Here is a 14,196-nt window from a genome sequence, read left to right on the forward strand (position 1 = left end):
AAAGCTAATGTTCTCACAGTGCTAACAACAGGAAGAAAAGGCTCTGATCTTGGCTGATTCAGACATGTAGGAGACACACTGATTTTCACCCAATATAGCAGAGTCCCTCTGGGTTAGCATATGAGACTATTACATCACCGAATTGGTCAGGGAAAGCTTAAGTTAGCATAAAAGATTCAAAAGCCCTGCTCTATGTGAAATACACATTTGTACATTTTGACATCCAGCAGCCTCAGAAACAAAAAGGAGACGCTGCCTCCTGGCAGGGAAAGAGACCACTCAGGGCCTAGAGAAGGAGACGAGAGGCAAGACTGCAGGAAGGTGAGAAGGTCCATCACCTTGTCCTGGGCAGCCTTCATCCTGCAGCCTGGGGTGGAGAGGTCGGAGGAAGAGATGCTCAAACACACAACTGTAGGCTTTGCTGTTTACTCTTGACGCAGTGGAGACTGTCTCTAGAAAACAAGAAAGATGCAGGAGGGCAAACAGTGGTGGCTGTCACAGTTACATGAGCATCCCTATGGGTTCTGAGCATCCCTACCGTGGGGATCAATGGGCCGCTGTCATCAGAGTCCACACTTCTCACACATCCTTCCCACGAGTTTACCCCAGAGTCAGCAGCAGCTTCTGCATCCCTTTCACAACCCCCTTCTTGGGCCAGACCCCTGTCAGTCTCAGGAGAACCAGGTCAAACGCTAAAGCCTGGACCTGATTGTTCCGTTTAGGTTGTTGTTATTCAGTCTCTAAGTCGTGTCTGACTCTTTGTGACCACATGGATTCTAGCCCCCCAGACTCTTCTGTCCATGGGATTTCTCAGTCAAGAATACTGGAGTGGGTTGCCATTTCCTACTCCAGGGGATCTTCCCAAACCAGGGATCAAACCTACATCTCTTGCATTGCAGGCAGATTCTTACTACTGCTCCACCTGGGAAGCCCAGTTGTGTGAGGATTAGAGGATATTTTTTCCTCAAATTCCATGTATGACTATTGGCAAAAGTGTCAGATAATCTTGATAATCTAAATCAGATAATCAGAGAGAGAGACAAGGAAAGTCTGATGCTCTGCCACTGGTCTCATACACTTAAGAACGTTATCAAGATTCAGGTTGCATTTCACTGTTTCTCCAGGGCGCCTATGTCTCTCCTTTGCAGATAGAGTTCAGGTGTGACACGATTTCATGTCCCCGATGCCGCTAATGGTGTTTTCCATTCCTCCCCACAGGGCATCTACAGCTGCATTCACGGAGTGCACATTGAAGAAAAGAAGAAGTCTCCGGACTTCAACCTGACCGGATCCCAGAGCAACATGTTAAAACTCCTTCGATCTGCCAAAAACATCTCCAACTTGTCCAACATGAACTCCTCAAGGATGGACTCCCCCAAGAGAGCTGCGGACTTCATCCAACGAGGCTCCCTCATCGTGGACATGGTTTCAGATAAGGGCAACCTGGTCTACTCAGACAACCGGTCCTTCCAGGGGAAAGACAGCATCTTCGGGGACAACATGAACGAACTCCAGACCTTCGTGGCCAACAGGCACAAGGACAACCTCAACAATTATGTGTTCCAGGGACAGCATCCTCTGACTCTCAATGAGTCCAACCCCAATACAGTGGAGGTGGCTGTCAGCACGGAGTCCAAAGGGAATTCCAGGCCCCGGCAGCTTTGGAAAAAATCAATGGAGTCGATCCGCCAAGACTCCCTGACCCAGAACCCCATCTCCCAGAGGGACGAGGGGCCAGTGGAGAACAGGACCCACTCCCTGAAGAGTCCTCGGTACCTTCCTGAAGAAGTGGCCCACTCAGACGTCTCTGAAACGTCAAGCCGGGCCACGTGCCACCGGGAGCCTGACAACAATAAGAACCACAAGGCCAAGGACAACTTCAAGAGGTCCATGGCCTCCAAGTACCCCAAGGACTGCAGCGAGGCGGAGCGCTCCTACCTGAAGACCAAAGCGAGCTCGCCCAGGGACAAGATCTACACCATCGATGGCGAGAAGGAGCCCAGTTTCCACCTCGACCCACCCTCCTTTGCGGAAAGTATGGCCCTCCCCGAGAACGTGGACTTCCCTGACACCTACCAGGAGCGCAGCGAGAGCTTCCGCAAGGGGGATTCCACGCTGCCCCTTAACCGGAATGCCCTGCATGAGGAGGACGTGCTCCCCAACAATGAGCCGTACAAACTCTACTCCAAGCACTTCAGCCTGAAAGACAAGAGCTCCCCGCACAGCGAGGGCAGCGATCGGTACCGCCAGAACTCCACGCACTGCCGGAGCTGCCTGTCCAACCTGCCCACCTACGCAGGCCACTTCACCGTGCGGTCCCCCTTCAAGTGCGACGCCTGCCTGCGAATGGGGAACCTCTACGACATTGACGAGGACCAGATGCTTCAGGAGACGGGGAACCCCGCCGCCCAGGAGGAGGTCTACCAGCAGGACTGGGCCCCGAACAGCGCCCTCCAACTCCAGAAGAACAAGCTGAGGATCAGCCGGCAGCACTCCTACGATAACATCCTCGACAAACCCAGGGAGGTGGACCCTAGCAGGCCCTCCCGGAGCATCAGCCTCAAGGACCGCGAACGACTCCTGGAGGGAAACCCATACGGGAGTCTCTTTAGTGTCCCCTCCAGCAAACTCGCGGGGAACAAGGGTTCCCTTTTCCCCCAGGGCCTGGAGGTCGGCAAGCGGAGCAAGTCCCTCTTGCCGGACCACACCTCTGAGAACCCTTTCCTCCACTCCTACGGGGATGACCAACGCTTAGTGATCGGGAGGTGCCCCTCGGACCCTTACAAACACTCGCTGCCGTCCCAGGCTGCGAATGACGGCTATCTCCGCTCGTCCTTGAGGTCGACGGCGTCATACTGTTCCAGGGACAGTAGAGGCCATAGCGACGTGTATATTTCAGAGCATGTTATGCCTTATGCTGCAAATAAGAATAATATGTACTCTGCCCCCAGGGTTTTAAACTCCTGCAGCAATAGACGTGTGTACAAGAAAATGCCTAGTATCGAATCTGATGTTTAAAACCTTACATTAATGTTTATATTTATAGGGAAACATACCTAATGGCCAATGTCTGGACGGGTAAATGATGGATGCCCCAGTAGTGCCCTGACCAGAGGAAGAGGATTTAGGAAGGTATTTTTCAGTTGGTTCTTTTGCACATGGCTCCAAGCCGTAGTCTTCCACTCAAGGAATCTTGTGAGGTGTGTGCTGAGCACGCCAGAGCCCAGATAGGTGAGTCCTTAACCAAAAACCAATCCACACCAGGGCGAGTCTCCTGGACGTGCCCACCAGGTATGTCGCAATAATGACGCATCGGATGCCAGTGGTCATGTGACGATTTCCTATATTCCAAATTCCATTAAGACCAGCCCACCCTGTAATTTCCTCATCAGAAATGCCTCACGGTTTCTCTGATACAGAATAAGCAATATGGTATGCGTGTAAACCTGTCACAAAATAAAACAAGAATGCATCCACACTGGAGCGAGACGGAGTGTGCCAGAGATTAGGAAGTTCGGCTTTCTAAGCAGTTCAGCTTTATTGTTCTGCCTCCCTTGATGGCCCCGGCCCAACCCCACCCAGAACTCCAGGCTCCCCCAGAGGATAGCAAACCCGCGTGTCCGTGGTTCACTCTGCTAGCTTCCTCGTAGTCCATTTCCAAGACACATGGAGTAAAAGGCCCAGGAGGACCCTCAGGCAGAGAACGACAAGAGTCTCTTTGGATGTCCATTTGTGTATTTCACAGACACTCTCTCACCCTTGGCTTCGGTGGTCTTGCTCAGAGCTGCACAGACTCACACACGTGTGTCTTCAATACCGTAAGTGTGGATCTTCCGTCTATGACGCAGCGGCCCTTGTAGTTGATCCCGAAGACTCCTGTGTACGTAAGTTTGCGTTTCCCCCTCCTCTGGTGATGACTCAGGGTTGTATAGTATCTGTTACTCTCCCCCTCCCTCCAGGAACCTTCACTTGTTCAGTCCCCCGAATCGCCACAGTGACGTTTAAGTGTGTGTTGCTGTTCCCAGCATGGTGAGTGTGGGGGCACGTGCCAGCGGCCACATGTGTGCTGTGATCTCTAAGAAGTAAAATGCCATCTGTCTTGCTAAAGGCCAGTGTGGCTGTAGGGCGATCTTCCTTAACCCGTTCTGAAATTCGGCCCGACACGTGTCCCCTCTCCAACCTCCTTAAATCAACAGCCTTCAAAACAGGAGAGACACTCATGTATCTACCCTGAGCATCCTCCCAATTGTGGATAATCTTTAGTGGGACGAGTGATTCCTCTCTTCTGAAATAGTCGCTCTGTTGAAGGCCAACTGCCTCACCAGCACCAACAGAACTCGCAAAATTCCTCAAGGTATTTGTCATTTCCGAGCCACTTCCATCATTCCCTTCTCACTTGCCTCAAACCTGTGCAAAAATGATAGGAAATGATACTCATTTTTGTCCACTGTGGGGGCAAGGCTGGGGAATCTTGACACACGAGAAGATCTCAGCACACCACCCTGTGCATTCAGGGTGGCCCTGCAAATGACAAGCAAGTTGTTATATTACGACGCTTCACCAAAACAATTTTCTAGTTTAAAAATTAAACACAATTAAACACGATAAAAACCACAAACAACATTCATTACATATTTTATACAGTTCAAATCTAGTAATTAGCGTGTTTTAAATACATGAATGTCCCTGAGATGTCTGGGGTAAGTAGCCACCTGATTTGCACGGTCCCTGGATCTGTGTTGGTGTCCTGTTACAGAAGCCCTAGGCTAATGCAAACTAGCTGGAACATTCCCTGGTTTCCTCCTGCATTTTGCCCTGGGCTCTAGGAGGAGGGGGCAGAATGACAGCTTGAAAAGTTAACCCGTGTCTTAGAATCCCGCCGTGTTCTGTCCTGTAGGCAGTGATTTCCTGTGAGTGGGCAGGTGCCGGGAATAATTCTCTTAGAGCTTGAGGATTCATTGAATGGCTCCAACTTTGAGATAGGACACCTGATCTACCACATTCCTATAATGATGAAAAGTGGTGGCTGAGAAGTTCAGGGTCCATGGGAGAGAGGCAGAGGGAGCCAGTGGAAGTCTTTGAGATGGACAGGCAGAAGGGGCTGATAAGGTACCAAAGATGAATGCACTTGAATGTTGCATTTTATTGTTTGGATGTTGCAACTTTGCTTCTCCAGCAAGGGAGAAGCCTAGATTAAAGAACTCGGAATAGCCCCCCAATCTCTACTCTCACGCACACCTATGATCGTATCATCTTTTACCATGTTCTGCCTTTAGCCTTCCACTGCTTTTCAGACCTGTACGCCCCCAGCCAGGATCACTTCCATTTCCTCACAAGTGTCATGTCTTGACACAAAATGAATTGAAGTCTTCCCAGAAGATAGCTGTGGTATATCACCAATCTAAAGAGGCTATCTGTCTTTCTCCAGTGTCTCCTCAAAACCAAGGAGCTGCCAAAGGTGGCAGAGATCTCCAGGGAGAGTAAGAATTACACTTGGAATGACCCCATAGATCAAAAAGCCTTCTTCTAATAACAACATCAGTTCTGCTGTTAACCCCATACCTATCTGGGTATAGAAACTAAATATATGGCTTTGGGAAGAATCGACAGCAATGTAGCCAAAAAAAGAGAAAAAAGTATACCCTTCCTCTAATAGCAAAAGGGTTTTTTAAAAAAGAAATAGCTAGAATTGGATGCTATGTAGTAAACACATCATTTCCTTCCTCCATAGATTCACTGACGCCTAATAGTGATGATCCCAAACATAAGACAACCAACCATTGATTGATGGTCATTTTCCAACTGAAAGATAGTGATGTCAGGCTATTAGAAGGCCAGCCAGGTCTTTCGGTTCTTTGGAGAAAGAGTAGCAGGAGTATAACATCCAGAGGTAAATCACACCTTCAGGACAGGAGGTGATAAGAATTACAGGGGATGCCCTGAACTATGGGTCCATTACAGAAGATTCCTCAGACACGTCTCAGCTCTGAGTCCTTAGATTTGTTGATGCCGAGGATCCAGGATCTCTGACCTCAAAGGCGTGCCTGAGTTTCGTCTGACTCAAAATCGAAGCCGGTGTCCGTCGTGATGCTACATTAACTCTTAATGGTTTTCTCCACTTGAGAAGGACCCAGATAGGTTATAGTGCACATGTGCAACCAACTTAAAATGTTCTGTGTAAAAGGAGAGTCTTCTGGGATGCAGGGTCTACTCTGGGCAACCTTTGGGTTTCTGGAAAATTGTTTCCATTATCCTTACATCTGCAGGTTCCTAGGCCATCCCAGGTTTTAGTGCTCTGTACGGTGAGATGTCAGTGGGTCTGCTTTTTTGCCAGTGAGGCTTCCATGAGAGGCGTGGGATTACAATCGTCCTACTCATTACGCTTGTGTCCTTTGCAAATCGCATTGCATTCTTTTAGCCGGCACTGTCTCGTGGACCGTACCTGGTTTTCTCTTCCCTGTTTCGTTAAGGTGCCTGAGAAGCGTTCGTACTTAGGTTTTCCGACAAAAGCATTAACATTCATCCTTTGCAGCAAACTCAGTCAAATCAATTCACACTTATTTTCAGGGGAGAAAAAATAAAATTACACCTTGTTTACAAATGAAATAGTTTCACTTAAATGGGACTCCAGCCAAGGCAGTTAATTAGTCAAAGACTCACGGCAGCCGTGCATTCAAACATTGTTTATTCTATTTGATATGTCTACCCCTGATGTGTATTTAATATTCTGCATCTTTCTCAGGAAATGACAAATGCCCTGAATTCTTTGCAAATGGAATTGCTAATCAAAAATAAAAGCAAAAGTTGGTGTTAATTAAATGGTGATTAAAAATTTATCTCCTTTAAACCTAAAAAAGTCCAGCCTTAATAATCAGTTGTCATATAATCAATGCCTTGCACTGAAATCCGTTGCGGGGTTTAAGACCTAAATAAATACTAAGTTGAGAAACCTAAATATCTTTCAGAAGAGCTGAATGTATTCGTTAACTTTATGCAAACCCTATACTGTTTCTTCGTGTAGAGCTGTTGTTTATGAATTCTTCAAAGGGGAACATGAATTGCTTCTGAAATGGTGCCTGTTTGCATGAAGCGCAGCTAGAACAGACATAATTGGACTTCAAGGGGAAAACCAACAACAAAAAAACTCCCCGAACTTAATAGGTGAAAGCTAAACTCAGTGGTTGGTATTTAATATGAGTTCAAGGCAATTTGCATTCCAAAAGCAGTGTTTATTTTCCCTTGAGACAAAATAAGACCTTTCCAGATGCCCCATCTTCTCTTGGTAAACAGTGTTGGAAGTGTTTAATGAAAGGTTACCTGGAATTTTGACTTGACAAGTTCCCCCAGTATGCAGTTGCCCTTTTGCATTCAACCCCTTTACATTGTTGTATGCTCCTATCTAATTGTATCAGATGAGGTCAGCTTGGCCCTTGATGGAGATCGGAGATGTCCAAATGCACTTATCCTGTGAATATCAATGCTCGGGTACACATGTATATAATATACATGCTTGTTTTCTACAATTTACACGTACGTGTATTATCCAAATAAAGTTGTATATAATGTAAAGTTTATGTTAAAATTTGAATGATGATAAGGATATGAACACATGGAAAACCCATGCTGGTTGTTGATGGGATGATACTTCTGTGAAGAGGGCACTATTTTTTTTTAATAATCTCAGTTCTAGGGAGGATAATAGAACCCAAGTGGCATTTGTGTGTTGGAGTTCTTGGCCCCTTACATAAAAAATATCTGGGGTTAGGGGTACGGGATGCAGTCTGCTCACTGTTACTCTAGAAGACAGTGCTGATACGGACACGCACCTGATTTCTGCAAACCCGCTGAAGGGCGCGTTTCCTGTTTAAGCGCCTTCTCTTCTTTGCCCACCCACACTCTTTCTGTGCCCTTAAATACTCAGTATAGTATCAGTTAACAGTGTCTGCCCACAAGAGTTCTAAAAAAACAGAACTTGTAGAACTGCACCAAGACTTGGGGCAAGGAGAAAGGAGATGGGAAAACTAAGAGAAAATGAAGTTGCAAAGGGGCAGTAGTCATCTGTTTAAGACTGTCAGGTTGACAATGTCAGAGTCAGGTCTAGAACCCAAGACTTCCTGGTCCAAGTCCTAGCTTGGTTCCCCTTTCCAGGCTATCTCATCCCTAAGTTTCTCTCAAGAGTATTCCCCTGAACACCTCTAGGATCAGTGCTGGAAAACCTCACAGAACTGACCTGGCTGTCTTTGCCTCTTGCCTTATACAGACCCATGCACCCTTCTTTGAATTTGGTTTTCCTTTAAGCTCCCCCAAAACCCCTTGCCTCAGAGTGCTGGAGAAGAGAAACCTCTTTCCAGGGACTTATTCCCTGGGAAGAGTGGATAACAGGATATAGTTTAAAATCTCAAACCAAAGATGAAAACTGGCAGTAACTGTTGAGGTTATATTGTTACATTTCTCGTTAGCCAAGGATGAACAAAGGACCTTGATTAGCTGATGGAAGCTGACTAAGTATCCATTCTCCTTTTAGGGCCAATTTGGGATGGAGGAGAGGCAAAGGGAATAGAAAGTACAGTCTCGTCCCATAAGCACCTTCTAGAACTTCAGTGCCGAAGGACGAAAGACAAGCGAGAACACAGACCAAATGAAAAAACTGGAAATGATGGTTTTCATCAGGAGATAAAAATGTATGTGATTCCATGATAAAAAAAAAACAAAACAGGTAATCCCTTCCCTAGACTTACTTCCTAGTAACTTTAGAGAATATAGTTGTTCCTGGAGATACCCATCCATGACGGCACTCGGGACACCTAGGAGCATTGATCAGGTGACCAGACTCGCCCTTCTCTGATTTTGCACAGGCAGGCTTGGATCTGGGTCCTCTCAGTTCTCCAGTCCTTGCCGCATCGTGCCTCCTTCCACCTCTGCTTTATGACATGTGCTTTAAGAAAAGGTTGGGGGGAAAAAATCCTCAAAGGATTGGGAAATAGACCATGATGTAAAAAAGCTTTTGTGTTTGGTTTGGTTTTTGACTTGTGAAGAGTACTTTGGATAGTTCAGGGTAAAAAATGTATCAGGGAGGAAAGTAGAGAGAATTCCTGTGGAGTCCCAAGTGCCTCTGTGTTGTGGTTAGCCAAAAAGAATGCGTCAGGTGCCTGGAAAGAAAAGGGAACGATGAGACAGCAAAAGGATTTAAGGTGTATTTCAGAAAGATGGTGGGGTGGAGAAGGGGCTTATTTTTTTCTCTGTCCATCCTGTTCTTGTGCATTTCTGAAACACTGGGGTCTCCGTTCATCCCAAGAACGTGCCTTGGTTCAGCACCTGAATTTGGAAATATCAAAATGTATCTACATTGCATGTAGACTGTATTCTGGGTACGTCCTAGAATGCGATCCTCAAAATAGCCTGGGGATCTAAGTAGGATTGCTCTCCTTTTACAGATAAGAAAACTGATTCAGGTTGGTTTCAGCCTCATTCAGCCACAAGAATCTGCTAATAAATGTGTATTATTAGGCATAGTCTTGAAGTGCCTGATCTCCTCCGGGGGAGGGGGTCAGAATAGAAGTTTGGAAAAGAGATGTGTTGTTTTGAGGTCCCCGGGGCTCTGTCTTGAGTTTCCGCCTCTGTGGTGAGGAAGGTGATGAGTGTCTATTTTGGGGTGTGTTGAGAACTCCCAGGATCCCACCTCTGTTCATTGGCCCCTCCTGAGACTTGAACGCTATCTGTGTCTCTCCCCTGTATGCTTGCACTCAGCACTTACTTTTTTGGTTCCTGGGGAGTTATTTTCTCTACTTAGCATGTGCCTAATATTAAATATCCCCTTCCTAATATCTCTTCTTTTTCTTAGTAGACATCAGGGATAATTCCATTAACATATGCAAATAATATGCTCTCACATGTGTGCGGGCACACATGCCCACACACACACACACACACACACACTGCCTTGTGGCCCCATTAAAGCCTTCCTACGCATGGCAGCCCATTTTCAGAAAGAGGATACTGCTTGCAAGTGACTGTCCCTTCTGTTGATTGTCTTTGCCAAGCAGACAGAACAGAGTTTGCAGGTGTGACAGGGAATAAGAAATAGAGTTTGTGCATAAATGACCAGGAGCTTTGGTAATTAGTATGGCTGAGGGCCAGCTATTAAGAATTTTTCCCCCTGGTCACTGACTTTAAGATAACTGTTGAACCACTGCAATGCTTGTTTGGTTTGTCTCATTAAAGAATGTTGCACCAGAATATTCCCAGCAGGCTTTCTAGGAGTCTGAAAAGATGTAGGGCATAATGCATTGTGTAGGCAATGACCCATGAAGCCTTTCTTGAACCCCCTCTCCCATGTTCTAAGCCATACCCCTCTCTCCTGGCATTTATATTTACTGCGAGGTGGGGCACAGTAGAACCATTTTATAGAAAAGCAAACTGAGTGAGGTTTGATGGAATGTCTATCTGGGGGATTCTGTGATTCAGTCCCTCTAGAGGGTCAATTAACCGAAGGTTAAATGACCTTAACCTTAAGGTTGTCCTAGTCCCTGAGAAATTCTCTAGCCCTTTACATATTTCAAGCTGGCAGTAAAAAGTCTCTGAAGACAGAAAGGTTATTGTTACTTAATAGTTATTTGAGATCCTGTTGTTGCGTCTACAAATGCATGACAACAGTCTCCCAGGGATGCTGAGCTTTGCATAAACTAGAACACTTAAAAGAACAATGTGGCTAGTGGTATCTCTTCACTGGGGCTGTATTTCAAAGCACACAACTCTCTAGGGAGCAGGAACCAAATTGTTGAAAATGGAGTCATTTCTCAGAGTAACTTCCTCAATAAGGTGTCAGCAGTATGTAGAAACAAGACAAAACCAAGATCATCACTCATAAATCCCTCTTATATACCACATGCGTGAAACAATGAGTTTGCATCCTGGCAATTCTGAGAACATCCCTCATTAGCCATAGCCCTAGGTCATAACCTCCTCCAGTTAATTCTTTCTCACACCTTTGGGAAGGATTTAAGTTGAGCCTTCAAAAGGATATTAATATAACACGTAGCCAATACCACAGCTGCCTTTTAAATTAATAAGGTTAATTGTTCTCCAGCAAACATAAGTTTGTCTTTGGCATTTTAAATGCTTCTCATTGATCTGACATTTTGCTGTTTCAAGCTTTTAAAAGGGCTCAAATCAAAGATATTGATAGCTAAGCAAATAGTGAAGGCCCAGAAATATAAAAAACATTGTTGGCTTTTCCATGAAGAACAGTCATAAGCTTTTGAATTCGATTGAGGTTTCTACACTAGCCATCTAAGGTTTATTGAATTATTTCTGTTCTCAGTTAAGCTAATTCGAATAAATGAACTGTATTGACTTTTTAAACCTATTTTATTTTTTTAGAAAATCTTTAGTTTATTAGGTCTGTAGACACAGTTCTGGGGCCATGACCATTAAGTAAATGTTCCTGGGCAGAAATTTATTAATAAGATTCAGATGACTATTTAGGGTCATATTCAGTTGATCATCTTTGAAAATCTTGATGGATTTGGGAAGATGAATATAGAACTCCTGACATTTATGTTTCTTAAATTTTTTCCCCTGGGAAAGAATGTCAATTGTTTATTTTTTTCAAATAAGAGATAAGGTTAGAATAATATTTTCATAGAAAATTCAGTAAACTACTCAAAAAACTAATTACATGGCTAGATATGGCTCAGATGCCTTCCAAGCCTGAGGGTCCCCAAAGATTTCTTTTATCAGTTGTTTTTAACTCTGAATCTTAATCTTATTCATTCCCTTGCTAAAACAAGTTTAAAAGCGTACACTTTCCAAATTATTTAGTCGGGATAAGTCAATGTAGTTTATCACAATAGAATGTCTGTGTGTATGTTTACGTATAGTCTGTATATTTCAAGCTAGATATTCAGAAAGAATTAGGTGAGTTAATCGGTGGCTTGAATAAGATCATAAACATCATAAATAATGGCCTTCTCAGACAGAAAAAGAGGGTAAACTATCTATCTTTCACTTGTGTTTTAAGACTCACTTAATAATACACAAGCTGGTCATTACCCACAAGAAAGAAATTTAATTAAGCGGCTTGAAAGGTCTGTGTCTGAGTTCACTTTTAACGCAACATGGAGAGGATCACATGTCTGTATGCAGAGGGTCTCCATTCACAGCTGCATTCAAACACAGTTGAAAACCCACATCAGAACTGGCTCGATCTCTGGTTTGGTGGAGCCCAAAGCAAGCTGTGTTCTCTACTCACTGGTCTTCATTCAGGAATAAGATGTTCACTTACCAACCGCAACCGTTTATATCTGTCATGTTTTAATCCACTGCATGAGGAAGTGCTAATAACTGTATTAAATATTTCCAAGCATAGCTACAAAATTACACGTTTGCTTAACACCTTTCTATGATAGAGGAAGTATATCCTATGGTGTCTCCTTGTAGTATGTCTTTTATTTTTGTTCAACGTGTTATCAACTGTTTTAAGGAATGGGGTTTGAAATGTGTGTGCAAACTGGTATGTACATAACTCCCGAGGCAACAAAAGTGCCCAGTCATATGGTGTAAAAATGTAAATACAGGAAAATTTCATTTTTCTAATAAAGATAATTTCTGCCAATTGATATGAAAATGAGAAACGGAGTTGTGGTCTTTGTTCTTGTTACTGCTGCGGTTGTGGGCATTGGGAACGTTTCATATGGGTTTCGTATTTGTAGAAAAGGGGAATCGTTTGACTTGCCCCTCTGTGCATTGGAGGAGTGGTGAGGGGAGCGTAGAACTGGGAAGAACCCAAGACTTGGCTTCAGGATTTTAGCAGCGAGCTTTAGCAGCGAGATCCACTGTCCTTCACCTGGATCTCATCTTCCTGTGCAGTTTCCACACTCACAGTCTTGACTCTGATCACACTGAACGTCACCAAAGCCCGTGACTTATGATTCTGGGGGAAAACAAACAAACAAACAAACCATGGTTAAAGCCCTCCTTTTCTTTTCGTATCCCAGGCAACAGCTGACCGCAAAGAACTACCCTTCTCCATACGCCTTCGATATGACTCACGGATGCCTGCTTGTTTCTCCACTCCAAGGCCAAACACAGACCCTTCAAGTTCCCAGTCTTTTCCTCATAAATGATCAGCTGCCTTCTTGTTCCCAATGATCAATAGAAACAAAACTGTTTTTTGACCTGCCAGAGCCAGCTCCCCGCCTCCTCCTGGGAATGGACTGGCCTCAGATTCTCAGGTGTACTTCTGTCCAGTCCCCCCTCTCTCCCTCATCTCATGCCCCCACATCCTGTTCTTTCCAGTTCTGTTTACCACCACCTGCAAAAGAAACACTGCTTTTCCCTAACACGTGAGACACTTGCAGATCTTATAGTCACAGCATTCTCCCCATTCCAACAGTCGTCCCCCTATTGCAAGAGTTCCTTTCTTTTCCTTGAAATAATTCTTCTCAATCAAGTCTCTCCTGACTAAACCTAGATTTAATTTTCATTTGACAACTCCCAGCTCTAGATCAAATGACATTTCTAAAACCAAAAGCTGACTGTGTTCACTTCACTGCTCCTGTACTTCAAATCTTCAGCTTGAAACAAAGAATCCACAGGTAAAGCCCGAATTCCACAGCCCAGCACAGAATCTTCCCAGTCCCCACCAAACCCCTTCCCACCACGTGCCTTAGGCTATATCTGCAACTAATGTCTTTTCTGCTCTTCTCCAAAGCCACCACGAGCTCTGGGGGTTCTCATGCTCTTCTTTCCTCCTGAGATGCTGGTCTCCTGCTCATCTCCTTGTCAACTCTTAATCCTCCTTCAAGTTGTATCTTCAACAGAAGCCTCTCCTTAGTCTTCCCAAGCTCCCCCCAGCAGCAGAATGAACAGTTGATTTCTCCATGATTCAGCCCCTTGTACACACATCTATCAAATGACTTAGCAGGCTTTGCTAAACTTTTTGGAAAAGACCCTGTTGCTGAGAAAGATTGAAGGGAGGGGAAGAAGGGGATGATAGAGGTTGACATGGTTGGATGGCATCACCAACTCGATGGACATGAGTTTGAGCAAACTGTGGAAGTTGGTGAAGGACAAGGAAGCCTGATGTGCTGCAGTCCATGGGGTCACGAAGAGTCGGACATGACTTGGTGACTGAACAACAACAACTACAATTTGGGGGCTTCTTGGGTGGCACTAGTGGTAAAGAATCCACCTGCC

The 14,196-nt window shown here is 45.0% G+C and overlaps 1 protein-coding gene across 4 annotated transcripts in view; it reads left to right on the forward strand.

Moving 5' to 3' along the window:
* Window positions 1-12,636, forward strand: part of GRIN2A (glutamate ionotropic receptor NMDA type subunit 2A) — a 453,818-nt gene extending 441,182 nt beyond the window's left edge. For 3 of the 4 annotated variants that reach the window (XM_086375824.1, XM_086375825.1, XM_086375823.1), the window contains one exon: window positions 1,219-12,636. In XM_086375824.1, coding sequence (XP_086231950.1) covers window positions 1,219-3,018 — 1,800 coding nt within the window. In that variant the 3' untranslated portion in view covers window positions 3,019-12,636. The remainder of the gene's footprint in view (window positions 1-1,218) is intronic. The other variant, XR_015154758.1, reaches the window with a different exon arrangement.
* The last annotated feature ends 1,560 nt before the right edge of the window (window positions 12,637-14,196 follow it).

The sequence above is a fragment of the Bos grunniens genome, chromosome 25 (assembly GCF_055505025.1).
Source record: "Bos grunniens cultivar Pamir isolate PY7600 chromosome 25, Bosgru_T2T1.0, whole genome shotgun sequence".
NCBI lineage: Eukaryota > Metazoa > Chordata > Mammalia > Artiodactyla > Bovidae > Bos > Bos grunniens.